A 26913-nucleotide genomic window follows, 5' to 3' on the forward strand; every position below is an offset into this window, starting at 1 on the left:
CTGAAAACTATCAAAAATTTATGAACTTTCATTAGACAGATAGAGAGGATACTCTATATTGATATGCAACAATAGGAATTTCAATGGAAGAAAAATATTACACAGAATATTATACTAGAAGGGAGGAGACCATTTTATACATTTAAATTCCTCTCCTAAGAGTTTTTATCTTCCCTGCACCCTGCTCCAGGTCTTTTGCCTCCTTTATCTCTTGCAAAAGGAAAGAATCTGTAAATGCCCCCAAATCCTTTCATGGTACTACAATCCTGCAGAAAGTTATCAAACAAACAAACAAACAAACAAGCAAACAAACAAACAAACAAACAGAAAAGAACATTAAGTGAAACAGCAGGTGGGTATCTTTATTTTTTAAATTTTAAATTTATTTATTTTATCTAGTATATAATGTAGGTTTGAGAGGATAAATAAGAGTAATATACATCAATAGAAGATAAGAACACTGGGGATAAACATAAAAGAAACATTAGGACAGGGGAGGGAAGGCACGCTGGTGCACTTAAATCTTTGTGGAGGAAAGGTTTGATATGGCCGTTTAAGTAGAACTGTTGTGAAACTTTTCCCCTCTCGAAGCAGCTGCTTCAGGACCCGTCCGAAAGAACGCGACTCACATAAAATAGTACAAGGAGGAAGGGAGGGACGCTTTTGAAAACGAAAGTGCTTTTAACAGGATGCCGTAGCAGGACGAAGGAGAGCGTCTTTTTATCTGTTTACAATTTCGGGACCAATTTAGTTTTGAGACTTCTGTTTTTCACCATGAAACGGTAAGCCTGACGCCCCAAGTGCTTAAATATGGGAAGATTAGATTTTGTAATACGCGTCCGTGTGATAGATTCTTCCCGGGAGGAACCAATGCTTTGCAAAAACATGCAATCTTTGGGGAAAGACTTTGCCGCGTAATTTCTGCGGGGAGGAAACGTCTCAGGAAAGGAAAGAGGCCATTCAGCTGAGCTTGAAGGGAGGGCTGGCAATGGAGGGTTTCTGATCTCACCCATAAGCCTGTAAGCATGCGAAGGTTTTTCGGAAATTTTATCTTGCAGATCCCTGGTTCCTCTTGCAGGGGTTTTTGTTAATACCGGAATGAAATAACTTCAGAGGCCCATTCTCTGTCATGTTTGAGAACTTCCAAAGCATTGTTGGTGGGAAGGATTTTAGTCAATAGCATTTAGCATTTAGACTTATATACCACTTCACAGTGCTTTTACAGCCCTCTCTAAGCAGTTTACAGAATCAGCATATTGCCCCCAACAATCTCCTCATTTTACCCACCTGGGAAGGATGGAAGTCTGAGTCAACCTGTGGTGAGATTTGAACTGCTAAACTACAGCTAGCAGTTAGCTGAAGTAGCCTAGTGCTATGATTTTATGTTGACAAAATCTCCTGTGTTCTGAAATGCCATATGGAGTTCAGTCTCATAACATTTAATTTGATAGAATTTATTAATTTTCAGTCTTTTTTGTAAAAACAATAATACAATAAATACAATAAGTGATTCTGCATTGTTACATCACTGCTTTTTTTTTTGAGTTACCTCACATTTTATGGACATACTGTACTGATATTGTGTTATTAGAATAGCTAAAATATTTATACATTTCTATATACATATTTACATGTCATGCTTCTATTTTAACTCTTTATTTTTATTTTTGTTTTTCTATGCTCCATCCAATGGTACCATCTATTCCATATTTCAAAATATTCTCAGTCTTTCTGGCCTCGCAAGTCAATTGTTAGCCTATCCGTCTCAGTGCATTCTTAACATGTAATATTTAAGCATATGCTTCAACAGAAGAGATTGAAGGTCTGGAACTTCATCCTTAAAAGCACCCATTTTACAGAAGCCTCTCCCTCCCCCACTTGCTCGCATCAATTTATCCTGTTTGCACAGAAGCATAAACAGGAAAATGCTAATTGCTTTTCTAAACTAAAACAGAAAATTATAGTTAGTTCTGCAGGATGCGATTAGAAGAATTTCTAGAAGTTTAATAATAATAATAATAACAACAGAGTTGGAAGGGACCTTGGAGGTCTTCTAGTCCAACCCTCTGCTTAGGCAGGAAACCCTACACTACTTCAGACAGATGGTTATCCAACATCTTCTTAAAAACTTCCAGTATTGAGCATTCACAACTTCTGGAGGCAAGCCTTCCACTGATTAATTGTTCTAACTGTCAGGAAATTTCTCCTTATTCTAAGTTACTTCTCTCCTTGTTTAGTTCCCAACCATTGCTTCTTGTTCTACCCTCAAGTGCTTTGGAGAATCCTCTTCTTTCTGAGATATTGGAACACTGCTATCATGTCTCCTCTGGTCCTTCTTTTCATTAAACTAGCCATGCCCAGTTCTTGCAACCATTCTTCATATGGTTTTAGCCTCTAGTCTCTTAATTATCTTTGTCGCTTTTCTCTGCACTTTTTCTAGAGTCTCAACATCCTTTTTGCATCGTGGTGCCCAAAACTAAATGCAGTATTCCATGTGTGGCCTTACTAAGGGTTTTTAAAGTGGTATTAACACTTCACATGATCTTGATTCTATCTCTCTGTTAATGCAGCCTAGAACTGTTTTGGCTTTTTTTGGCAGCTGCTGCACATTGCTGGCTCATATTTAAATGGTTGTCCACTAGGACTCCAAGGTCCTTCTCCAAGGTCCTTCTCACAGTTATTACTGTTGAGAAAGGTACTACATATGCCTTTCTGTGCATTTTGTTTTTCATACCTAAATGTAGAACCTTACTTTTTTCACCATTGAATTTCATTTTCTTACATAGCGCCCATTGTTCATGTTTGTCAAGATCCTTCTGTATTTTGTTCCTATCTTCTGGAGAGTTGGCTATTCCTGACAGTTTGGTGGTCATCTGCAAATTTGATAAGTTCCCCATCTATCCCTGCATCCCTTTGTTGCAGCTTGGGCTGATGAGGGGCAAGCAGGAGCCCAGATGGCGAGAGCAGCTGAACAGCACTACTTTTACAAGTGTTGTTCCAAGATGAACAGCATTCTAGGTAGTCATCGACTTACAACAGTTCATTTCGTGACCATTTGAAGTCAGAACTGCGCTGAAAGGAGTGACTTTTGACTGCTTTCCACATTTGTGATCATTGCTGCATCCTTGGGTCATGTAACTAAAATTCAGATGCTCATGTTTATGATAGTTGTAATGTCCTGGTGTTCTATGATCACCTTTTGCAAACTTCTGACAAGCAAAATCAAGGGGGACGGCAGGTTCACTTTACAGCGGTATTATTAACTTAATCTGCAGTAATTGACAAGGAAGGTTGTAAAATGGGGCAAAACTCACCAAGTGTCTCGCTTAGCAACAGGACTTGCTTAGCAACAGAACAGAACAGGCTCAGTTATGGTCATAATCCGAGCATTACCTGTACTTATGTACATGCTATTTTAATGATTATAAGAAGTTTGTAACCAACCATTGCATTGTTGTCTTTAACTTCCTATATCCTGGGGTATAAAAATATAATGCCACTCTTGCTCAGGGTTCCTCTTGGTTACTTTCTTTGCTAACAGGAAGCCCTTTGCTTACGATCAGAAATAAAATTACAAATTTCCACTTTCCTGGACTCTGTGTAACTGATTGGCCTTGTCAACAAACCACAGATTGGCTCTTGGCCATCACTAGCTGTATGTACAGGAAGATAAGGCTTCCCCTCCCACAATAAATGCCTATGAAGGAGATCTTGCACTGCACTACCTTTTCTGGGAGGAGCAGAAAATGTGGAAAAGGAGGGACTGGGCTGGAGGTTCCCAGAGTCTCAGAGGTTGCTGTTATAAGCCATGGATGTCTGAAGATGAGCTATAGTTGGGGAGATTTGTTTCAAACAATGTATAACTCCTCTGCTCGCAACAGAATACCTTATTCCACCAGGCTTGAAATTTTGGGCTTAGAAAACCTAGAGCTATGTCGCCTTCGATCTAATCTAACTGTAGCTCATAAAATCATCCACCACAATGTCCTGCTGGTCAATGAATACTTCAGCTTTAACCGTAACAACACAAGTGCACAAAAAAGATTGAAACTCAATGTAAACTGCTTGAAAGTCGACTGCAGAAAATACAACTTCAGCAACAGAGTGATCAATGCCTAGAATGCACTACCTGACTCTGTGATTTCTTCCCCGAACCCCAAAAACTTTAACCTTAGATTGTCTATAATTGGCCTCTCCCCATTTCTAAGAAGTCTGTAAGGGGCGTGCATAAGTGCACCACTGTACCTACTGTCATATTGTCCTCTTTTATCGTTACTTTTTACTTATGTTTATACAAACTACTGTATTACTATCTTATACATGTTTGACAAACAAACAAATGTATAACTATTGCTTCTATCTCTTCTTTCCTTTTTCTCTCTTTACCTCCCTCCGTACTTCATCTTCATATAGTTTGTCGTTTCCATTCCTCTCCTCGCAAACACAATCATCCTTTCTCCTTCCCCCGTCTCCATCCTGTATTTATCACCCAGTTCCAAAGTTCTGACAAATGCCCCACCCCCATCAAATGATTTGTTTTTGGACACTTGCCATTTATTTATTTATTTATTTATTTATTTATTTATTTATTTATTTATTTATTTATTTGATTTCTATGCTGCCCTATTCCTCTTTTTTTAAATTAATATTTTTATTGATTTTTATAATATAAAACACACACACAACATATAACATTTAACATGTGCTCAGTGATTGTGCCCACCACCAGACAATCAATCATACCCCACCACCAGTTGCGGGTATTTCTTGTATAAATCGTTTAAACCCAAGAGTGAAATATTTCTTTACATATTATACAGTGATTCCAACTTGTTCCAACTATTCCTCAGACTCAGGGTGGTTCACAACAAACTTTATGCCATTTGCTGTATCACATGATCACATGACTTTGCTTTCTGACATTTTTGCTGAAAACTGGCATTTACTTCTGCTTTTCAGCAAAAAAGTCCCAAAAGAATAATGAACACAATGTTTGCTTAACAGCTGCTGCAAAACCATTTAAAAAATTGGATCTGGTCAAATGGTGACTCACTTTATGACCACCTTGAGTTGCGACTTAATGGGTGGACTCTATTATTTATTTATTTATTTATTTATTTATTAAAAGTCCTTTTCCTCTGCTTTGCAATTCAGTACTGTATAGGACTATTTCTGTAATTATTCACTGGAGATTGGTAAGTTTAAACAATACATCATTTAACATGGGCATTGGGCCAGTAGCTTTTCAGGACAGATGGATATAGGAGGTACTTGTGAATGGGCACATGCAGAAACCTGTAGTGATCAGAGACCTCTAGAGCAGTGTTTCCCAGCCTTGGGAACTTGAAGATATCTGGACTTCAACTCCCAGAATTCCCCAGCCAGCATTCGCTGGCTGGGGAATTCTGGGAGTTGAAGTCCAAATATCTTCAAGTTGCCAAGGTTGGGAAACACTGCTCTAGACTGTTCATGTAGCAAAAGCCAGGCTAAAGGAAAGTATATATTTGTTTGTATTTTATTTAAGCAATGAAAGATCAGCAAGCGGCAATTTCTTATTACTCACCAAGGGCTGTAATTTGACTGTTGTAAAGCTAGTAGGGCAAGCATCAACCAGAAGCTAAACCCCAATAGCTGGCTGAGAGGGTTAAATAATAAAGGGTTTAAAGCACTAATAATGCAGTTTGTTTAGTCAGAAATAAGAATAGCTTTTCTCTTCTTGTTTTCACATGGTCAATTTCAGAGTGGTCAATGCCTGGAATGCACTACCTGACTCTGTGGTTTCTTCCCCAAACCCCCATAATTTTAACCTTATACTGTCTACTGTTGACCTCACCCCATTCCTAAGAGATTTAAGCGTACCAATGTGCCTACTATTGCCTGTCCCACTGCCCCCATTTATTTGTATTCTTATCCTGTAATTGATAATCATGTTTATACCTATATCTGTTATCTTATATGTGTTAGACAAATAAATAAAATAAAAATAGTAAAAAGGTAAAGGGGATTTAAGTACAGTTTTTGGTAGGACTGAATCACAATGACAGGTGAGAAAAGAGAATTGTAAACATCCTGATGCAGACCCAGTGGAAGAGTGAGTATTCCCCCTCCGCCATACACACACACACACACCTTGGGATGAAGAGCTTTGGCACTGCCTGGGAAGGAGGAATAAAGCAGCTCCAGCTCTCTTTAATTAGGGGGTTTGTTTTCTGAACTGAATGTGAGTCTGGGCCTGGGGTGTCGGGAAAGGAACTACTGTATGCCAGGAGGAGACTCAGGAAAGAGAAGACCCAACCCCAAGGCAACACCTCAGCAGAAGTCTTCAGACAGCAAGAGTAACCTCAACATTTGCAGTTGAAAAATTGGAGAGGCTGACAAAGCAATCTCCAGAATCTCCAAAGTATCATGAAACCGGGGCTCATTCTAGATCAAAGTCTGTCCGTATAATTCCATTTGAAATGGAGTTATGTACATATGGGAACACATAAGTGCAAAAATGTATAAACTTCTGTGGAGATTTAAATGAAAAAGAACAGATGAAAACACATGACTTTTATATAACACATATACCATGACCCTTGGTATATGGCATCTGGCATATTATTTAAAATGTATAAAAATACTTTGAAGTGCTGTTGGGAACATGTAAACCATAAAGGAACATTTTATCATGCATGGCAGACTAGTGAAACAACAAAGAAATATTGGGTGGTAATATGTATGATTATGCAGAGAATTAAAAAAATATTCAGAAGAAACCAGAATTTTTCTTACTAGAAATTATAGATAGACAATAACACTCATGGATGAATGATTTTATAAATGGAGAGAGGCTATGATATGCAAAAAAAAAAGAGGAAAAATAAAGAAATAACCACAAAAGAGGAGTTGATTATGGTCTTCCGGTCTGACCGCGACTCCCGCAGAGGGGGGGTGTAGCCATATTCTACAAAAGCTCACTCAACCTAAAAAACATTCAAGTTACACAAGATCTCATCCTCCCTGAAAGCCTAGTTTGCGACATTTCCCTCAACACTACACTCCATTTCCTTCTGTGCTACAGAGCTCCAAACTACGACATTACACATGCAACTAAACTAACCTCCCTCCTAACTTGGGCAACCTCCTGCCCCCATCCCATTATCTTCCTTGGTGACCTCAACCTACCACACATCAACTGGTCACTAAACGAATGCTCCACTGAACCTATACATACCGCCATCTATAATGCCGTCACCAGCCTAGGACTAGAACAATTAGTATTAAACAACACCAGACTCAACAACTGCCTCGATCTCATATTCTGCAACAGCAAAAGTGCTATCTATGGACTGCACACAAAAGAACCTTTTTCCAACAGCGACCACAGCACGATCAACTTCAACCTCAACCTACATCATCTAAACACTCACATGAAGTATGCGGCGCCTAAGTACAATTTCAGGAAAGCTAACTATGAACTCATAGACGCCAATCTCTCATTTATTAACTGGCAATCCTTGTTCTCTAACTGCATCACCATTGATGACCTCTACAACACGTTCTTACACCAAATTAATAGACTTATAGATCTGCATGTTCCACTCATCTCTCCTAGAAGAAAATGAAAAAATAATGTACCAGTCTCGATAAAGAAACTACAAACCAAAAAAAGATCCCTCTGGCGTAGAAATAAAAAAGGCCCAGTAACCAACTTTAAAAGCCGCTACAGAAGTATATGCCAACAAATAAAAGTAGAATGTCTCAACTATCACAGTCAACAAGAGGAAAACCTCCTATGTACCAAATCTAACCGTGCCTTCTACAACTTCGTCAACAACAAACTTAACGACTCCAGACCTATTCCACCTCTCGTAGGACCCAACAACAAAGAATACCACGATGACCCATCCAAAGCTAACCTCTTCAACTCCTTTTTTGGCTCCGTTTTTGTTAACAGTAATGGCTCATCTCCCCTCTTTGCAAATCGCATTCCAAACTCATTAAAAAACCTAACCCAAATCATCTTCACTATAGACTACGTTGAAAAAGCAATCCATGACCTCAAACCTTCCCTATCTGTCGGTCCAGACGGTCTTTGTGCATACTTCCTAAGAAAACTTTCTTCTGCCATAGCTGAACCCCTAAGCATTACCTTCCAAAAATCCTTCAGGACCAGCACTCTCCCCAAGCTGTGGTCAAAAGCAGTAATCATCCCCATTTTCAAAAAAGGAGACCCATCACTAGTTGACAACTACAGACCAATATCACTATGCTGTGTCCCTTGTAAAATCATGGAATCAATCATAAATCCACCAATCACCCTTTACTTAGAATCTAATAACCTACTATCAAAAAAACAATTTGGATTCAGAAAGAAATTATCCTGCAACCTACAACTACTTCACTGCAAAAACATCTGGACTACCCACCTTGATCAAGGAAAATCCATTGATGCAATTTATATCGACTTCTGCAAAGCCTTTGACTCAGTGGTTCACGACAAACTTCTCCTAAAACTCAAATCCTATGGCATCTCAGGACTCCTCCACAACTGGATTACTGCATTCCTGTCAAACAGGCAACAAGTTGTCAAAATCGGAAGCGCCATTTCCACCCCCGTCCCTGTCAAAAGCGGCGTTCCCCAAGGCAGCGTATTAGGTCCTACTCTTTTCATCCTATATATCAATGACCTCTGTAATAATATCGCAAGCAACTATGTGCTTTTTGCCGACAATGTGAAACTTTTCAACACCACTGACAACACACTCACTCTCCAAAAAGACCTTGACTTTGTTTCAGATTGGTCTAACACCTGGCAACTTCAAATATCAACCAACAAATGCTCTACCCTCCACATCGGCAAAAAGAATCCAAACCTCGCATATGAACTGAATAAATAAATTCTCGCAGCCAACCCACACTCAGTAAAAGACCTTGGAATACTAATATCAAACGACCTAAGTGCTAAAGCCCACTGCAACAATATCGCCAAAAAGGCTTCCAGAGTTGTTAACCTGATCCTACGTAGCTTCTGCTCTGGCAATCTCACACTACTGACTAGAGCCTACAAAACCTATGCCAGACCCATTCTCAAATACAGTTCATCTGTCTGGAACCCACACCACATCTCAGACATCAACACCATTGAAAATGTCCAAAGATATTTCACCAGAAGAGCCCTTCACTCCTCCACTCGAAACAGAATACCCTACGAAAATAGACTATCTATCCTGGGTCTTGAAAGCTTAGAACTGCGGCGCCTAAAACACAATTTAAGTATTGCCCACAAGATTGCCCACAGACTCAAACTCAACCCGGATAAGATGGAGTGGCTGTGGGTCCTGCCTCCCAAGGACAATTCCATCTGTCCGTCCATTACCCTGGGTGGGGAATTATTGACCCCCTCGGAGAGGGTCCGCAACTTGGGCGTCCTCCTCGATCCACAGCTCACATTAGAGAACCATCTTTCAGCTGTGGCGAGGGGGGCGTTTGCCCAGGTTCACCTGGTGCACCAGTTGCGGCCCTATCTGGACCGGGACTCATTGCTCACAGTCACTCATGCCCTCATCACCTCGAGGTTCGACTACTGTAATGCTCTCTACATGGGGCTACCTTTGAAAAGTGTTTGGAAACTTCAGATCGTGCAGAATGCAGCTGCGAGAGCAGTCATGGGTTTACCTAGGTATGCCCATGTTTCGCCATCACTCCGCAGTCTGCATTGGTTGCCGATCAATTTCCGGTCACAATTCAAAGTGTTGGTTATGACCTTTAAAACCCTTCATGGCATTGGACCAGAATACCTCCGAGACCGCCTCCTGCCGCACGAATCCCAGCGACCGATTAGGTCCCACAGAGTGGGCCTTCTCCGGGTCCTGTCAACTAAACAATGTCGGTTGGCGGGCCCCAGGGGAAGAGCCTTCTCTGTGGCGGCCCCGACTCTCTGGAACCAACTCCCCCCGGAGATTAGAACTGCCCCTACTCTCCCTGCCTTCGGTAAAGTTCTTAAAACCCACCTCTGTCATCAGGCATGGGGGAACTGAAACATCTCCCCCAGGCATGTACAATTTATGTATGGTATGTTTGTGTGTGTGCTTGTTAGTATATTGGGGTTCTTTTTAAACTTTTTTAAATATTTAAATTTATTTGGATTTGTTACGATTTGTTTAGGCCTTGTTGTGAGCCGTCCCTGAGTCCGCGGAGAGGGGCGGCATACAAATCTAAATAATAAATAAATAAATAAATAAATAAATAAATAAATAAATAAATAAATAAATAAATAAATAAATAAATAAATAAATAATATGCTGCAACGTCCTTCCAGTCAACGACTACTTCAGCTTCAACCGCAACAACACAAGAGCACACAACAGATTCAAACTTAATATTAACCGCTCCAAACTTGACTGTAAAAAATATGACTTTAACAATCGAGTTGTTGAAGCGTGGAACTCATTACCAGACTCAATAGTGTCAACTCCCAACCCACAACACTTCTCCCTTAGACTCTCCACAATTGATCTCTCCAGGTTCCTAAGAGGCCAGTAAGGGGCGTATATAAGTGCACTGATGTGCCTATCGTCCCCTGTCCAGTTGTCTTTCCTTATCTCATATATCATATATATTCTCTCCTTATCTCTTATATCATATATATTCTCTCCCTCCCATCTACTTCTCTTCTTTTTACTTTCTATCTTTATATATATTACTTAATGTCTATTCTCTTCAATATGTATTGTATATTGGACAAAGAATAAAATAAATAAAAAATAAATAAAGATGGTAGAATTTACAGAAATGGCTAAATTGACTTTGATTTTAGGAGGGAACAACAATAACTGTATAAAAGATGGAAATTCCCCTACAGACTTTTTGCTGAAAATGGATAAAAATGAACTTATGATTATTGATTAGAAAGAACTGCATATGCCTTTGTGAATGAGCTATCTAGTTTAATTTGAAAATAGAAAGTATTGTTCCCATCAACCTTCATTTCCATAAAATGTTAGTTTAATTATTTAATTCTAATTTTAGATATAAACCATCATAATCAAAATGAACAATGAGAAAGATCATCTTTACACAGCATTGAATAAACTTCGTGAGGATCAATTTAAAGACTTTAAATGGAGGCTAGAATATATTGACTACAATGGACAGGAAAACATTCCTAGAGCCTCATTGGAGAAAGCTAAGCAAAGAGAAGTTGTAGATTTTCTGATTCAGTATTATGAAGAAGATGCTGTAGATGTGTGCATCAGTGTCCTTCAAAAAAGCAATATACGTGATGTTGCCAAAACTCTTGAAGAAATCGGACAGAAAGGTAAGTTAATACAATGTATTTAAATGGATTAAAAGTTCTCTTCATGTAAGATCAACTAGAAATAAATGTTGATTGTAGTTCATTTTCCACTGAATGTTGTTCAGATTTGTTGTTGACTAGGATTGGCAGTGACTTCCTGAGATTTCAAGGAAGGGCTTTCTTTCTAGCCTGGGATCCCATGTATTGAGCCTGGAATCAAATTTAAGGGAAGTATCTGCTCTGACACTCAACTCGGCATTTTCCTATCACTGTCAAATAAAAATGATATACAGTGGTACCTCGAGATACGAGTTTAATTCGTTCCGGACCTGGGCTCTTAAGTCGAGCAGCTCTTATCTCGAACGACTTTTCCCCATAGGAATTAATGTAAATAATTTTAATTGGTTCCAGCCCTCAAAAAACTCACAAAGTTAGTCTAAATTATGCAGAAAGACATGTTTTTAATGAAGAAATGTACATGTACATATAAATGAATAATGAAGTTTCTTTCACTTAACTTGTAAACTTTCTTAAACTTTTAAATTTACATATGTTCAACTTCTCTGCCACCCAATCCTGTAGGACAGAGGTCCCCAACCCTTTTTGCACCAGGGACCGGCTTTAAGCGATCAAGAGAGGAATGGGTGAATGAATGGACGGAGGGTGGGAAGGAAGGAAGGAAAGAGAGAAGGGACAGGAACAGAGGAAGGAAGCAAGGAAACTTATGAAAGGGGAGAGTAAGAGAGGAATGAGTGAAGGGAGGGAGGGAGGGAAGAAGGTGGGAAGGAGAAAGAAAAGAAGAAATAGAGGAAGGGAAGGTAAAAGAGAGAAAGAAAAAGAGCAAGAAAGAAAGAAAGAAAGAAAGGGGGAAGGGACAGGAACAGAGGAAGGAAGCAAGGAAACTTATGAAAGGGGAGAGTAAGAGAGGAATGAGTGAAGGGAGGGAGGGAGGGAAGAAGGTGGGAAGGAGAAAGAAAAGAAGAAATAGAGGAAGGGAAGGTAAAAGAGAGAAAGAAAAAGAGCAAGAAAGAAAGAAAGAAAGAAAGAAAGAAAGGGGGAAGGGACAGGAACAGAGGAAGGAAGGAAGGAAACTTATGAAAGGGGAGAGTAAGAGAGGAATGAGTGAAGGGAGGGAGGGAGGGAAGAAGGTGGGAAGGAGAAAGAAAAGAAGAAATAGAGGAAGGGAAGGTAAAAGAGAGAAAGAAAAAGAGCAAGAAAGAAAGCTGCAAGCACCCCCCCGAGCCCCCCAGGCCGGCTGCAACCTTTTAAAACACGTGCGCCGCTTCGCAGCTGTCTCCTGAAGCTGAACGCGGAAGTTAGCGTTTGGCTTCAGGAGACAGCTCCTTGGCGCTTGTATCTCGAATTTGGGCTTGTAAGTAGAACAAAAATATCTCTCCCCTCCCAGCTCTTATCTCGAGTTGCTCTTAAGTAGAGCAGCTCTTATGTCGGGGTTCCACTGTACTGAGTTTAAGAGAAACAATTTAGTCCATTGATCTAAATTTCAGACACCCTTAAAAGCTGAATTTTAGTCCATTCTTTTTCTAATGTGCTTCCTGACATGATACAGTATTATTCTATGTCCCAGGTGATGTTGTCATTACTATTAGGAAAAAAAATCAGGGCATGTGATGTTGAGTGGAACCAGAGAACAAAGAAAGCAACATTCTCTTGCAGGTGCCCCAAGTGGAAAGGAACTGAGATATTTACGACAGTCTCCAAATAACTAAAATACCCTGAGTACTTTTTTAAGAGGGGGGATGCCAAATTAGGGAGCCAAGAAGTGTCCCAGAATCAGTCATAATGCCAAGAAGAAATCCCATTTGTGTCTTTTTGCAATCCGTAGGGCTGCTTTGTTTTTATGATGTCTTGTTGGATGGTATCTTTGTAACAACAGCAGGTATAACCCACTCATCTCTTGAAGATCTAGAGAGCTGGAATTTCCTTAAACTACTTAGGATAGAAAATAAAAGAATGAAAAGTTGATGGGAAATGTTATTTAAAATGTGGTAAAGACATACTGTATTTTTCTCTCCATAAGACACACTTCCCTCCCCACAAATGTCTGTGTGTCTTATGGAGCGAATATTGTATCCGCACTGCCTGGCACAGATGATCGGCAGTATTTTGGGATCCAACCACTGATCAGTTGGTCAGTGATGAAGGTTCCTGTGGTTCCTGGTGGAGGTAGCAGACACAGAGGAGGCAGCAATTGTGATGTTTCTGGTTGGCCAGCCCACTGATCGGTGGGGCTATGGAAGGCAAGGATCCAGCCATCGCTCAGCTGACTGGTGGTGTGTGCAAAGGAGTGGAATATTTTTTTTCTCTTGTTTTTCTCCTCTAAACCTAGATGTATCTTATGATCAGGTGTGTCTTATGGGATGAAAAATATAATACTTTAAAAATAAATTGTGGGACGGTATAACACCCACCCAACAGCTCAAAGGCCTCACTGGGATAAAAATATAGAGGTGAAGGGTGGGCTATTGCAAAATAAATTAGGAAACCCTGAGCTAGTGAGCGCTCGGTGCTTTCCAGAAGAAGGGAAGGTCAAAGGTGAAGAATCAGCTCAACTCTAATTTAACAGGAAACACTTGAGACGAAATAATTTTTTGTCCTTCCTGACAAGACAAGATTTGCTATAGAAAAAGTACAACATTCCTGATGTTTCCTTATTGGTAACCTTATTTCAAACAATATACTATTTCTCTGCTTCACTCAGTCTTCAGGTCTGGTGTTTGTGGATTCCTCACCAAATTCTCCCACACTGTCAGTCACCAGAAGCCATTCCAGAAGCCAAGTAGTCTTTTCATCCAGTCAGATTTGGGGAAGTGGCTGGGCTCCTCCTCTTCCTTCTACTCCTTGTGCCATATCCATCATTGGACACTGGCAATCATATTGGCAGTCCTATTTTTATCAACAGCCACAAAAAAACCCCTGCTGCTGAGTTTTGTCCAAACCATTCCTAGGAAACCACATATAGCTGAATCCAACAAAAGGAAAGTGATTTTTGATCAAATGAAGTGAAAGATCATTTGAAGAGCACTGGAGGAAATAATTATTTTGATCCTTTCCACTTGTAGTTTAGGTTGAGATTTAGCACTGAGATGGTATTGATGGATTTAATTTATGGATGGCCTCAGGAGAGGGGTAGTTTGAGCTCTGCTTCATCTTTGTTATATTTTTTGATACTATTGATCATAATATGTTTTTGGAATTGAGGGCAGGGACATAGTTAGCTATGTTTGGTCATTTTTATCATGCTTGTAAAAGAAAAAGGGGAAAGAAGAAAATATGCAGAAATGCATAGTAATTGTTAGATAAAAATATAATATACATTATAAATGTACACATTCATAGAAGTCATACAATCATGTATTTATCCATTTTAAAAATGCGCTATGATTTATCCATTATTATAATGGGTATTTTACTCACTCAAGTCCATTTTCAGTTTCAGGTGTTGATGTTGATGCTCACCAACTTATATCAGGTAAGGCAGAAGACATTCAAAGGTTCATTGAATTATGCATAAACCTAATTCAGCACAATCAGATCCTCTTTGCCTCCTCATTTATGCAAAAGCTACTGTGAATAATAATCATCTCAAAAATCCTGATGCAGGGTGCTTTTGCAATGTTGACCACAAGGGAGGGAGGGAGGGAGGAAGGGTAGATTTCCAGTGTTTCCTGCCAACCTTCTGCAGAGAAACTCAATGGAGAAGCCATCCACTCCCACTCTCACTATTATTTTACCTTTCTATGTCATTCTATTTCTATCTTTAGATAAGGAAAAAAATTCTAAAGCATGACCCAACAGGGCACAAATTTTGTGGTATTATTTTATAATTATCCATTATAGTCTCTTGTCATACACAACAGGTTCAGAATTTATAAGTAACAAAAAAGCCTCCTGTCCATGGGCTAGTTGAGGCCATAAATGTTTCTTTACCATATTAAGCAGAAAACCTCCTAATGCCAAGAATGGCTTTGAGAACCCATTTCTGTTGTCCAGACATCACTTTCCATGTAATAGTTCAAAAGAATGTAGCCATCACAAAAAGTTAAAAACCAAGTAGAACTTCTGCATTCTTGTTACATCCTCAAAATGGGGGATGTTGAGACAATCTTCTATTGACTGATTAGGTTAGTTCTCCACTGATGTATTCCATTTACTTTTTAAATGTGCATATCAGCGATTTATTGAAAACCATTACTGATAAAGAGCAATATGGCAGTTTAACGTACATAACATTTGATTATCATTTCTAGTAATTCATGTGTCCCTCAAGCTGAAATGCTGCTTCATCCAATTAATTAATTATCCAAATGTATGTGGCAACTGCTGCGAATTTCTGACCGTCACTGCATCCCATGATTGCATGCTTACCATTTGTGACCTTCGTAGCTGGCTACCAACAAAGTCAGGTGGGAATCTGGGGGAAAAGTGTAAATCATGGTCACATGACATTTTGCTTAAACCCCAGTGGTGATTTATTAATGACCATAGTGAAAACTGCATGAAAAGCTGCATGTTCTTCAAGCCTGTGGTCTATTTTTCCAATTAATTTTTTTGCCACTCCTTCAACATCAAAGTTTTTTAGAGAAAAAAAAATTCAGAGAAATTTTTGCTCAAAGTTATCTACAAGAGATTAACTCTGAAACTCCTCTATTGCTTTTTTTCCTTTAAAAGCATTATTAGTAGCTAACTAAATACATAGATTACTTGATCTGTTCAGCAAATTAAAGGTTAGAAAGGGCTTCTTGTTATATTCGTAACACAGAGCAAGTTGAGATAACAGTTCCCATAGAAGGTAGGGAAAAAAATTGGAGGATTTCCCGCTTCTTGATTTAAAGAACAAGAAGCAGAAACAACATGAATACAATGGAGAATCTTTAAAGTTGGTATATTATATAGAAATCATTTTGTAAATAGTGAAAGCAATTAAAGTCACTTGCATGCAAAAGAAAGGACCAACATAGCCACCACTGTTTGTTGAGATAAATGAAATAGAAGTCTCCTTGTGTCTTTGAATAAACAATAAAAATGATTAATTGCAATCTATCAATAGGTATCAAGTTTGGCAATGCTCAACCAGGCAATTAATTTATTCTCTTATGAAAAATAATAATAATAAAAATAATAAAAAAGAAAAAGAAAACACATTATAAAAGTGAAGAAATAAAAGCAGAGTACATGGTCCAACAAGCTCTCCTATCCCTGCTTTCCCTCTTATACTCACCCTAGATTGGAAAACACATGGATCTCTCATCCTAATGAGTCCAGAAGCCATTGGAAACCTTTATGAGGTAGTTCCAACATGCTGTCTTCCAAACCAAATGTTTTCACTGCCCAAAAACCAGCTTCATGGCAAAAATCAATTGCTCACTGACAGGCAAAAAAGGACCCTGCCATTCAGAATGCTATTTTCTGGAGAACTCCCCCCGATTGACATTGACATCAATACTGATATACCAATTGACAAAGTACCTATAACTTCCCTCAACACCCTAATACAAAGGATGAATGTGAATAGCTTCGAGGAGAAGATACAGAGGCAAAATGCTTAATTCAATGTCTTGTTTTTCACATTTCTAATTTGATTAATTCTTCCTTTAGATTACAGAAACTACATTTTTTCTAAAAATGAAAAAATGAAAGATCCTAATGCTCTTCCTGGTGAATATGTGCTCCTAAATCAGAGATACACAAAGGTAATCATCTTAGATTATCATCTGACTGAAGAAGAGAAAGAAGATGAAATTCTGGCAACAGGAAGGAAACATCTTAAAATCATCAGCAAAAGAGCCAGGTTTTCAACCAGCATTGAGACATTATTTAACCCTGATAAATATGGATTAATTCCACAAGTTGTTGTGTTGCAAGGAGCTGCAGGAATTGGAAAAACAATGATAGCCAAAAAAATCATGTTTGACTGGGCTTCTCAACAACTTTACCAAAATAAATTTAATTATGTTTTCTATATTAGCTGCAGTGAGATGAATTTCCATGCAGAGTCCCAGAAAACTAGCATTGCAGAAATAATTTCAAATGAATGGCTCAGGTGTCACAAAGTGAAAAATGTCATTCAAAACATACTGAAGAATGAAGAGAAACTTCTGTTTATAATTGATGGGTTTGATGAATTAAGATATTCCTTTAATCCGGCTGAAAACTATTGTTGCATTGATCCCTGGAAGAAGGAGCCAGTGAGAATTATTTTGAGTAATTTATTTCAAAAAAAGATTCTTCCTAAATCCTCTCTTATAATCACAACAAGACCAACTGCTTTGGAGAAACTCAATCAATGTTTAGAATACCCACGTTATTTTGAGATATTGGGGTTTTCCACCAAAGAGAGAGAAGAATATTTCTACAAGTTTTTTGAAAACAAAGACCAAGCAATGCAAGCTTTCAGATATGTTAAACAAAATGATACCCTTTTCACCATGTGTGTCATCCCCCTTGTGAGCTGGATCATCTGCACAGTGATGAAACAGGAGCTGGAGAGAGGCAAGGATCTTCAGAAGACACCATACACCCTCACTGTGATCTATATGCTGTACTTCTCCAGTTTGATAAAGTTTCACCATAAAGAATCCAACCAGGATGTCCAATCATATGTGAAAGACTTATGCACTTTGGCTGCAGAGGGACTCTCGAATCAGAAAACATTGTTTATGGAGGAAGAAATCAAGAAGCACAGTTTGGTTCCCCTCTTTCTGAATCTGAACCTCTTCAAGAGGGATATTGGTTGTATCAAAATGTATAGCTTTATTCATTTAAGTTTTCAAGAGTTTTTTGCTGCTCTGTTTTATATCCTAGAAGAAGGAAAAGAGCAGCATTCTCAAAATTGGAACATAAATTTGCAGACACTGTTAGAAAGTCATAAATCTTTTAAGCCTAATTTTGCAATGGGATTTCACTTCCTTTTTGGGTTTTTAAACGAAGGGAAAAGATTAAAACAAGAATTTGGAAGGGAAATTTCTCATAAGTATAAAGAATTCTTGTTAAACTGTGTGAAAAACAATTTTAAAAAAAGTAGACATAATTTCCAATTCCAAAAAGAGGTGTTTGGATATTTATATGAGACACAAGATGAAGATTTTATTAAAAATGCAGTACATGATATCACTGAAATAAATTATCAGTGCAACTCAGATATGGACTTGATGATCCTGACCTGTTGTGTACATCACTGTCAGAATTTGGAACATCTCGATGTTGAAGTCCCTGAATTTCTATATCATACAGAGACTGAATTATTCCTTCCAACAAATGAGTAAGTATTTTAGAAAATCTGTTGAACATTTCATCCAGTTTATGCACATGGCACCACTATTTTCGATCCAATGGTCTTGGATATAATAATAGACCAGAAAAATGTCACTTAGGGGTATGCATAAATTTTGGGGGGCAGGTAAATTAAAGAAGCCTTCCCAATCCTTAGCTGTGAAAACAAAACAAAAAAAGACTTGGACTGGGTGGATTGGGAGGATGTTTAACTAAAATAAGCAGTTGTGTATTATTGAAGCCAACACCAATCAATTCACCTGGCATTTAAAGAGCCTGATAATTATATCACCAGGAAGTGCTCAGCTCAGTTTAAGGTCAGAGAGGCAATAACTTTTGATATTTTTAAATTTTGGTATTTTTTTTATACTTTGCCCAACCTTGTCAATCTTTACAATCTTGACTGGAAGCTCACTTGGCTATTGCAAGGCTCAGTGTGTTTCTCTCTTTAACCCAAAGGAGCTACATTTAATACCCTCAAATATTCCATGATTTCATGGAACATTTCATAAAATTAAATGGCCTATAACATTAGGAGGTATTTCGGTAATAATTGAAATCTTCTTAAGCTCCTAGGTCATATAGAATATATTTCTATCCACTGGGTCCTACTCCTCACCCTGTGTTACCCATTGCACACCTGCCTTTCAAAGAGCTGTGGAGTTTCACAGATTGAATTAGAGAAGGCGGGATTGTTGTATTGTCCTGGGACTTGTGACATAATCCCTGATGCTGTTGTCATTTTTAAGACAGCCAACTAAACTGTGTCAAATCCAAAATGGTATTCACTTCTGGAAGAATTGGGCCATGCAGGTTAACAGTTGAGCAGCTTGCTCCTCTCTAATGTAATCTCCAAAGATCTATGCATCTCTTCACAACACTCCAAAGACATCTCACATTGAAGAAAAATGTGAAGATGCATGACCTACTTCCAGAAGTGAGTACCATTTTGCAGCAGCCAAAATTCATTATAGCTGGTCTAAAAACTGGCATTTGCTTCTGGAACTGGAGCAGACAGCTTAGGTACAGAGGTGTTGAATATGGTAATGACGAATCCAGTCCACCTGACAAGTGAGAGGACTAAAGATTTAAAGTGACTGGTTTTCATTTTAGGAGGGAAATTCAAGAGCTCTCAGTGGCTGAGCTGTCAGACAGCTCTCTTTAAAAGAAAGAGCTGCTGGACAGCTCACCGCTATTCTTTTCCTGTTCCTGCCCACAATAAACCATCTGTTTGCATCATAGTGAGTTCTGCCTCCTCAATTGACCCATACTTAACAAGAGCAGCTTCTGCTTCTCCAGGATGAGCATGGCATGCCTCAGGGGAGGGGAGGCCTTAGGAGGCGGCTAGCAGAGCCTGCACTAGGCTTCCCAGGGCCTCCCACCAAGCCCCTAGTGTACCCTTTGCTTTGTTTAATGGCCACATTGGGAAGAACATATGGGGGGCTCATAAAGTAAGTAATCACTTAGCTTCAGTTAGCAGCCCTCGTGACTTCCGACCATAATGAGAAGGATCCTTCATGGTTGTTATTCAGGGACTTCATTTATAAAATGGTATTTTTGTACTACCAGTACTAATTTCCTAAATACTAATACAGGAACAGTGGGTCAATGACTGAGGCGAGCAAGGCTTCTGTGCTAACAGCTCTCTTTATTCTATACCAATGATGGCGAACCTATGGCACGGGTGCCACAGGTGGCACGCAGAGCCATATCTGCTGGCATGCTAGCTGTTGCCCTAGCTCACTTCCATCATGCATGTGTGTGCCAGCCAGCTGATTTTTGGCTCACACAGAGCCTCTGGGAGGCATTTTTTGCTTCCCGAGAGCCTCTGGGGGGGATGGTGGAGGGCGTTTTTATCTTCCCCTGGCTCCAGGGAAGCCTTTGGAGCCTGGGGAGGTGAAACACAAGCCAACTGGGCCCACCAGAAGTTGGGAAACAGGCTGCTTCCGGCCTCCAGAGGGCCTCCAAGGGGAAAGCTGTTTTCACCCTCTCCAGGCAATGAATTATGGGTTTAGGCATGCACGATAGCTCACTCCCACACTCTTTCGGTACCCGAGGAAAAAAAGGTTTGCCATCACTGTTCTATACAATAGCTAACAGGTTGCCAAACCATGGGCACTGATACCTGCGTGCTCTTGGCTGATGGTAACAAGAGGTTCTGTTTGATAGTTCCTTATATAGTGAGTTGTCAAACAGGTAGGCAATTAGGAGACAGTGTTGCCCCCCCCTCTGGAGAGCAGACCTGAGTGGAAACTCCCAGACATTACAGCCACATTGGGGAGAGCATATGTGGGGGTCATAAAGTAAGTTAATCACTTAGCTTCAGTTAGCAGCCATCATGACTTCCAACCATAATGGGAAGGCTCCATCATGGTTATTATCTGAGGACTTCATTTATAAAACAGTATTTTTCTACTATGGATACTAATTTCCCATACTGCAATATGAATGCATTTATTTGTGATTACTTTTAAAATAAACTGGAAGCCAGTTATATTTGCAAAGTAGAGGAACTGGAAAGATTCAAGTGAAAGTCTGAGAGCAAAAACGTCTTTTTCCCTTTAGAGAATGGAGTTTGGATGAAAGATATGTGGAAGACCTCTTTAAAGCACTGACAGAGCTGAGAAACCTAAGACAATTGAGGTAAGAAACCTTCATGTTCAACCTCCTTTATCCTGTTTGGGAGTCATTATCCACCACTATGTTGTGGGGGTGGTGTAGCTGCTTTTAATGGTCACTTTATAATTTATTATTGGCATCGGATTCATAACCAAAACATGTCAAAAATGTATTATTAAATGAAGGAATAGTATAGAGATAAAACAATGGGAATTTCAGTGAAACTAGAACTTACATTTATAATATACTTAAAGCAATTAGGTTTAAAATGTTTTACCATAGTCTAGTCATGATTATAAACAAGTTTTTCTGTGAAATGCTGAAAATGTAGTGGGAAAAAAAATCAATTCCATATGTGGTAGCAGTGTTTCAAAGCTAATGAATACTCTGTTGAAATACATTTTGAAAATCTTAATCCCGTTATAGTCTGAATATTTTCTATAAATACTAAACCATACATTTCTTTAATATAGTGAAAATACTGAATACTAACATTGAATTTGTTAAGAGCTACAAGGATTTTTTATATTCTTTATTTTAAAAAGATATTTGATCCGCTCTGTGAATAAGGGATAATAAAATTGTGAGAATATAATGTCTAGATTAACTCCGTATTTTAAAATGAAATTATATTTGGAATTCTATTGAATGTCTTACAAACACCTCGTCATACAAACTTTTCGAGATACAAACCTGGGGTTTAAGATTTTTTTGCTTCTTCTTACAAACTATTTTCACCTTACAAACCCACCACTGTTGCTGGGATACCCCACCTCCAGACCTTCCGTTGCCAGCGAAGCACCCATTTTTGTGCTGCTGGGATTCCCCTGAGGCTCCCCTTCATGGGAAACCCCACCTCTGGACTTCCGTGTTTTTGTGATGCTGCAGGGGAATCCCAGCAGTGGAAAAATGGGTGCTTCGCTGGCAATGGAAGTCCAGAGGTGGGGTTTCCCAGTGAGGAGAGCCTTAGTGAAATCGCAGTATCACAAAAACACAGAGGTCTGGAGGTGGGGTTTTGAGGACTTCGGTGTTTTTGTGATGCTGCAATTTCACTGATGCTCCCTTCGCTGGGAAACCCCACCTCCGGACTTCTATTGCCAGCGAAGCGCTCATTTTTGCGATGCTGAGATTCCCCTACTGGGATTCCCCTGCAGCATTGCAAAAATACAGAAGTCCGGAGGTGGGGTTTCCCATGCATGGGAGCCTCATGGGAATCCCAGCAGTGCAAAAACGGGCGCTTCGGCTGGCAAAAGGGGTGAATTTTGGGCTTGCATGCATTAATCACTTTTCCATTGATTCCTATGGGAAACATTGTTTCGTCTTACAAACTTTTCATCTTAAGAACCTCATCCTGGAACGAATTAAGTTTGTAAGACAAGGTATCACTGTACATTTTATTTTACAACTGCACGCATGAAATGATGCCAAATCCAATATATGTGTATCAGAGTTTATTTCTTCCTTTGACATATAATCTATATACTGTTTATAGGATAATTTAAATATATTATTTATATCTAAAAATATGATATTTAAACTGCCCATAACTATTGCTTTTATTTGTTTTTAATTATTATTGTCTGTACCATCTATTTTTATATGTGACACTACTAGTAGAAGATATAATTTGAACTCCATTATACTGATACGACTAACCAGATGGTATCATTCTAATTTCTGTGAATAATTGTTGTTCTTTCAGTTTGGTAGGATGGTCCTTCACAGAGTCTTGCAGCAGGCATCTTGCTAAAGTCTTCAAAAACAACGAGAGATTAAAAGTATTAGAGTTGTCCCTTGAAGACACAGATGACAGAGCAGCAGAATTGCTATGTGAAGGGCTCCAACAAGCAGACTGTAAAGTAGAAAAACTAGTGTGAGTGTTCAATAATAGTTGATATTTGGAGTTGCCAACTGCGCAACCATTCTGATACATAGTCAAGATGGCATCGGGCCAGATTACCTCCGAGACCGCCTTCTGCTGCATGTATCATAGCGCCCGGTCAGATCCCACAGAGTCAGCCTTCTCAGGGTCCCATCAACCAGACAATGTCACTTAGTGGGGCCTAGGGGAAGAGCCTTCTCTGTGAGGGTCCCGGCCCTCTGGAATCAGCTCCCCCCAGAGATTCGCACTGCCCCTACCCTCCTTGCCTTCCATAAAAGTTTAAAGACCTTTTTATGTTGCCAGGCTTGGGGCCATTAGCCCCCTGACCGACAAGTATATTAGTATATTGTTGAGTGAATGGTGATGAATTATATTAGAGCTTTTAAAGTCTTTTTAGTCATATTAATTGGATTTTTAGATGTATTTGTTATATTGTTTTGACATGTTCTGAGCTGCCCCAAGTCCTCACATGGATGGAAGGCTGAGACAACCTTGAGTATTGTTCTGTCGAGCTCTCTGGTAGAATCCTCCCGAAAATGCACAGATACAAATTTCAGACACACACACGTTTTCAAATTCAAATCAATGTTCTTTATACCAAAAATTCAAAGAAACTAAGCACTCTTTTTGTATAGCAAAGAGCACTCATCTCCAAACAAACTGGTAATTTGTACAAGTCCCTTATCAGTTCTGTGATACTTAGCTTGCAGCTGTGAGGCAATTCACAGTCCTTCTTCTTTCACAAAGTGAAACACACTTTGCTCTGGTTTAGTTTCAAAGCGGGGAAAAATCAGCACACAAATGTCAAAGTCAGCAAGGCAGGCACGAAACACAGATAATCCTCCACAATGGCCAAATCCACAGGCTGCTATTTATAGCAGCCTCACTAATTACCACAGCCCCACCCAACCACAGGTGGCCTCATTTTCTTTGATAATAATCTCTCAGTTGTTGCTGCCTATGCATCGCTCTCCACATGCCTGGCTGTATCATTAACTCTTGTTCTGAATCCAAGGAGGAGCTAGATAATTGATCTCCTTCTGAGCTGTCTGACACACTCTCCTCCTCCCTGTCACTCATGCCTTCTTGGTCAGCGGAGCCTTCATCAGCAGATTCCACCGGGAGCAAAACAGGCCTGTGGTATGTGGATGTCTCCCCCACATCCACAGTCCTTGGGGCAGGAGCTGGGCCAGAGCTAACCACAACAAGTATGGTGGGTTTTGAAATGCCAAATTGCAGGCAGTCAGCAGATGTAGCCTGCAGTACTGCACTCTAACCACTGCACTACTCTAACATAATTGAAGTTTTAATGTATATGCATAGATACATTTTAATGACTGCAGGCTTTCAGAATTACCCTATGATAGGATGGGCAGCCAATAAATTTTATAAATAAATAAAATTGATTCATCTATCAAATGTAGGGGAACTAGATTTATTATATCATGTTAAGAAATAACTAAACCATTAATCAGTGCATTTTCTAAAACTCTAATGTTAATATTGATATCACCGTTATGTGCCAATGTTTCCCTCCCCTCAACCCCCCCCACCTGCTAATCTTCTAGAAATGTATCCTCAGAGAAAGCATTTCATCATTGAAATAATCATACTCAGTTCTCGTAGACTATAGTGCATGTTTGTTTTCTTAAAATAATTGTAATATTTTGCACTCAAATCTGCAGGTTTACAGGAGACTCCATGACTGAATTCTCTAGCAGGCATGTTGCAGAAGTACTGTGTAAAAAACAGAGATTGAGAGAGTTAAGGTTGTGGCTGCACAATCCAGATGACAGAGTAGCGGAAATCCTATGTGTAGGACTCCAAAATCAAGACTGTAGGGTAGAAAAACTAGGGTGAGTGTTTTCTGGTATTGTTGTTTTCAATTTGATATGCGTTACTTTCTCTTGACTGTTTGTCTTCTGAAAATACATCCAGGAAGAGCAGTTCATCTGTCATATATAAACACATTTGCTACATTTCCTGCAATAGTATTCTTTGAGTCCTCGGAGAGGGGCGGCATACAAATCCAAACAAACAAACAAACAAACCAATCGATTAATCAATCAATGCTTGTTTTTGAAGGCATAATTGTATATATATTTTTATTTCTTTACAGGCTTGCTAGAGAGTTTCTGACCAAAGTCAGCAGCAGGCATCTTGCAGAAGTAATAAGGAAAAATCAGAGATTGAGAGAGATAGAGTTTTCCCTCAAAACAATAGATGGCAAAACAGCAAAAGTGCTGTATGATTCTCTCAAACATGTAAAATGTGGACTTGAGATGCTACAGTAAGTAATTGCTTTTTCCTTTCAGTTTAATGTGCACAATCTTCTCTTAGTGGTTAATATAGTGTTGGTTATAGAATAGAATAGAATAGAATAGAATTTTTATTGGCCAAGTGTGATTGGACACACAAGGAATTTGTCTTGGTGCATATGCTCTCAGCGTACATAAAATAAAGTATACATTTGTCAAGAATCATGTGGTACAACACTTAATGATTGTCATAGGGGTCAAATAAGCAATGAAGAAGCAATATTAATAAAAATCTTAGGATACAAGCAACAAGTTACAGTCGTACAGTCAACATGGGAGGAAATGGGTGATAGGAATGATGAGAAAAACTAGTAGAATAGAGGTGCAGATTTAGTAGAAAGTCTGACAGTGTTGAGGGAATTATTTGTTTAGTAGAGTGATGGCGTTCGGGAAAAAAATGACCTATAAAGCCCTTCATGGCAGTGGACCAGAATATCTCTGGGACCGCCTTCTGCCGCACGAATCCCAGTGACCAGTTAGGTCCCACAGAGTTGGCCTTCTCCGGGTCCCATCGACTAAACAATGTCGGCTGGCGGGACCCAGGGGAAGAGCCTTTTCTGTGGCGGCCCCGACCCTCTGGAACCAGCTACGGAGATTAGGATTGCCCCTACCCTCCTTGCTTTCGTAAACTTCTTAAGACCCACCTCTGCTGTCAGGCATGGGGGAATTGAGATATCTTCCCCAGGCCTATATAATTTATGTATGGCATGTTGTGTGTATGTTTTTTAAATTATGGGGGTTTTAGTTTTAAATATTAGATTTGTATTTTATATTGTGTTCTACTATTGCTGTGAGCCACCCCGAGTCTACAGAGAGGGGCGGCATACAAATTTAATAAATAATAATTATAATAATAATTATAATAATAATAATAGTAATAATAATATTGTGGAAATCTATTCAGAGAGTATTTTAATCATATCCTCCTCAATTTCTACAAGAATATATCCATATATCTTCTAGTGGAAGATAGCCACTTGATTATATCTCTCTGTTTTTGTACTGACACAGATTTTACACAGTTTTATAGTGATGTTTCTAAGTTTGATGAAACTTAGAAAGGGAATGTTGTGGCTTGTAGGCAGCAGGATTCTCCAGCAGCTGAATTAGATGAAGAGCAAGAGGTGTGCGATTCAGGGTCACCATCAAGGCAACCTGAGATCTCCAAGGGGGAAGAGGGAATGGAGCTGGCAGAGAGAGAGAGAGAGAGAGAGGTGGAGCCTGGGCCGTCCATCAGCCCTCAGATGGAGTGTCAACAGCCCCCAGATCTGGAGCAGGCTGATGAGGAAGAGGAGGAACCAATGGTCCAGTGCCTGACGCATGGATGCCCAGAAGGCAAAGTAGAGGAAAGCAATGGAATTCTGTGGGTTGATCCTTGGGAAGGAAGAGCCACCACTGTTATTTTATTTATTTATTTATTTATTTATTTATTTTATTTATTTTGTCCAATACATAATACACATTGAGGAGAATAGATATGTAATAATATAAATAAAGAAAAGAATAGAAGAAAAGATATAAAA

The 26913-nt window shown here is 39.3% G+C and overlaps 1 protein-coding gene across 2 annotated transcripts in view; it reads left to right on the forward strand.

Annotated features, from left to right (window-relative positions):
- Positions 1-700: 700 nt before the first annotated feature.
- LOC139175583 (NACHT, LRR and PYD domains-containing protein 3-like) overlaps positions 701-26913 on the forward strand; it is a 50958-nt gene continuing 24745 nt past the window's right edge. For both annotated transcript variants that reach the window (XM_070766750.1, XM_070766759.1), the window contains exons 1-8: positions 701-782; positions 11014-11302; positions 14733-14771; positions 16898-18560; positions 21137-21214; positions 22893-23063; positions 24758-24928; positions 25192-25362. In XM_070766750.1, the coding sequence (XP_070622851.1) occupies positions 11035-11302; positions 14733-14771; positions 16898-18560; positions 21137-21214; positions 22893-23063; positions 24758-24928; positions 25192-25362 (2561 nt within the window). In that variant the 5' untranslated portion in view covers positions 701-782; positions 11014-11034. The remainder of the gene's footprint in view (positions 783-11013; positions 11303-14732; positions 14772-16897; positions 18561-21136; positions 21215-22892; positions 23064-24757; positions 24929-25191; positions 25363-26913) is intronic.

This window comes from Erythrolamprus reginae, chromosome 1 (genome assembly GCF_031021105.1).
Source record: "Erythrolamprus reginae isolate rEryReg1 chromosome 1, rEryReg1.hap1, whole genome shotgun sequence".
Taxonomy (NCBI): domain Eukaryota; kingdom Metazoa; phylum Chordata; class Lepidosauria; order Squamata; family Dipsadidae; genus Erythrolamprus; species Erythrolamprus reginae.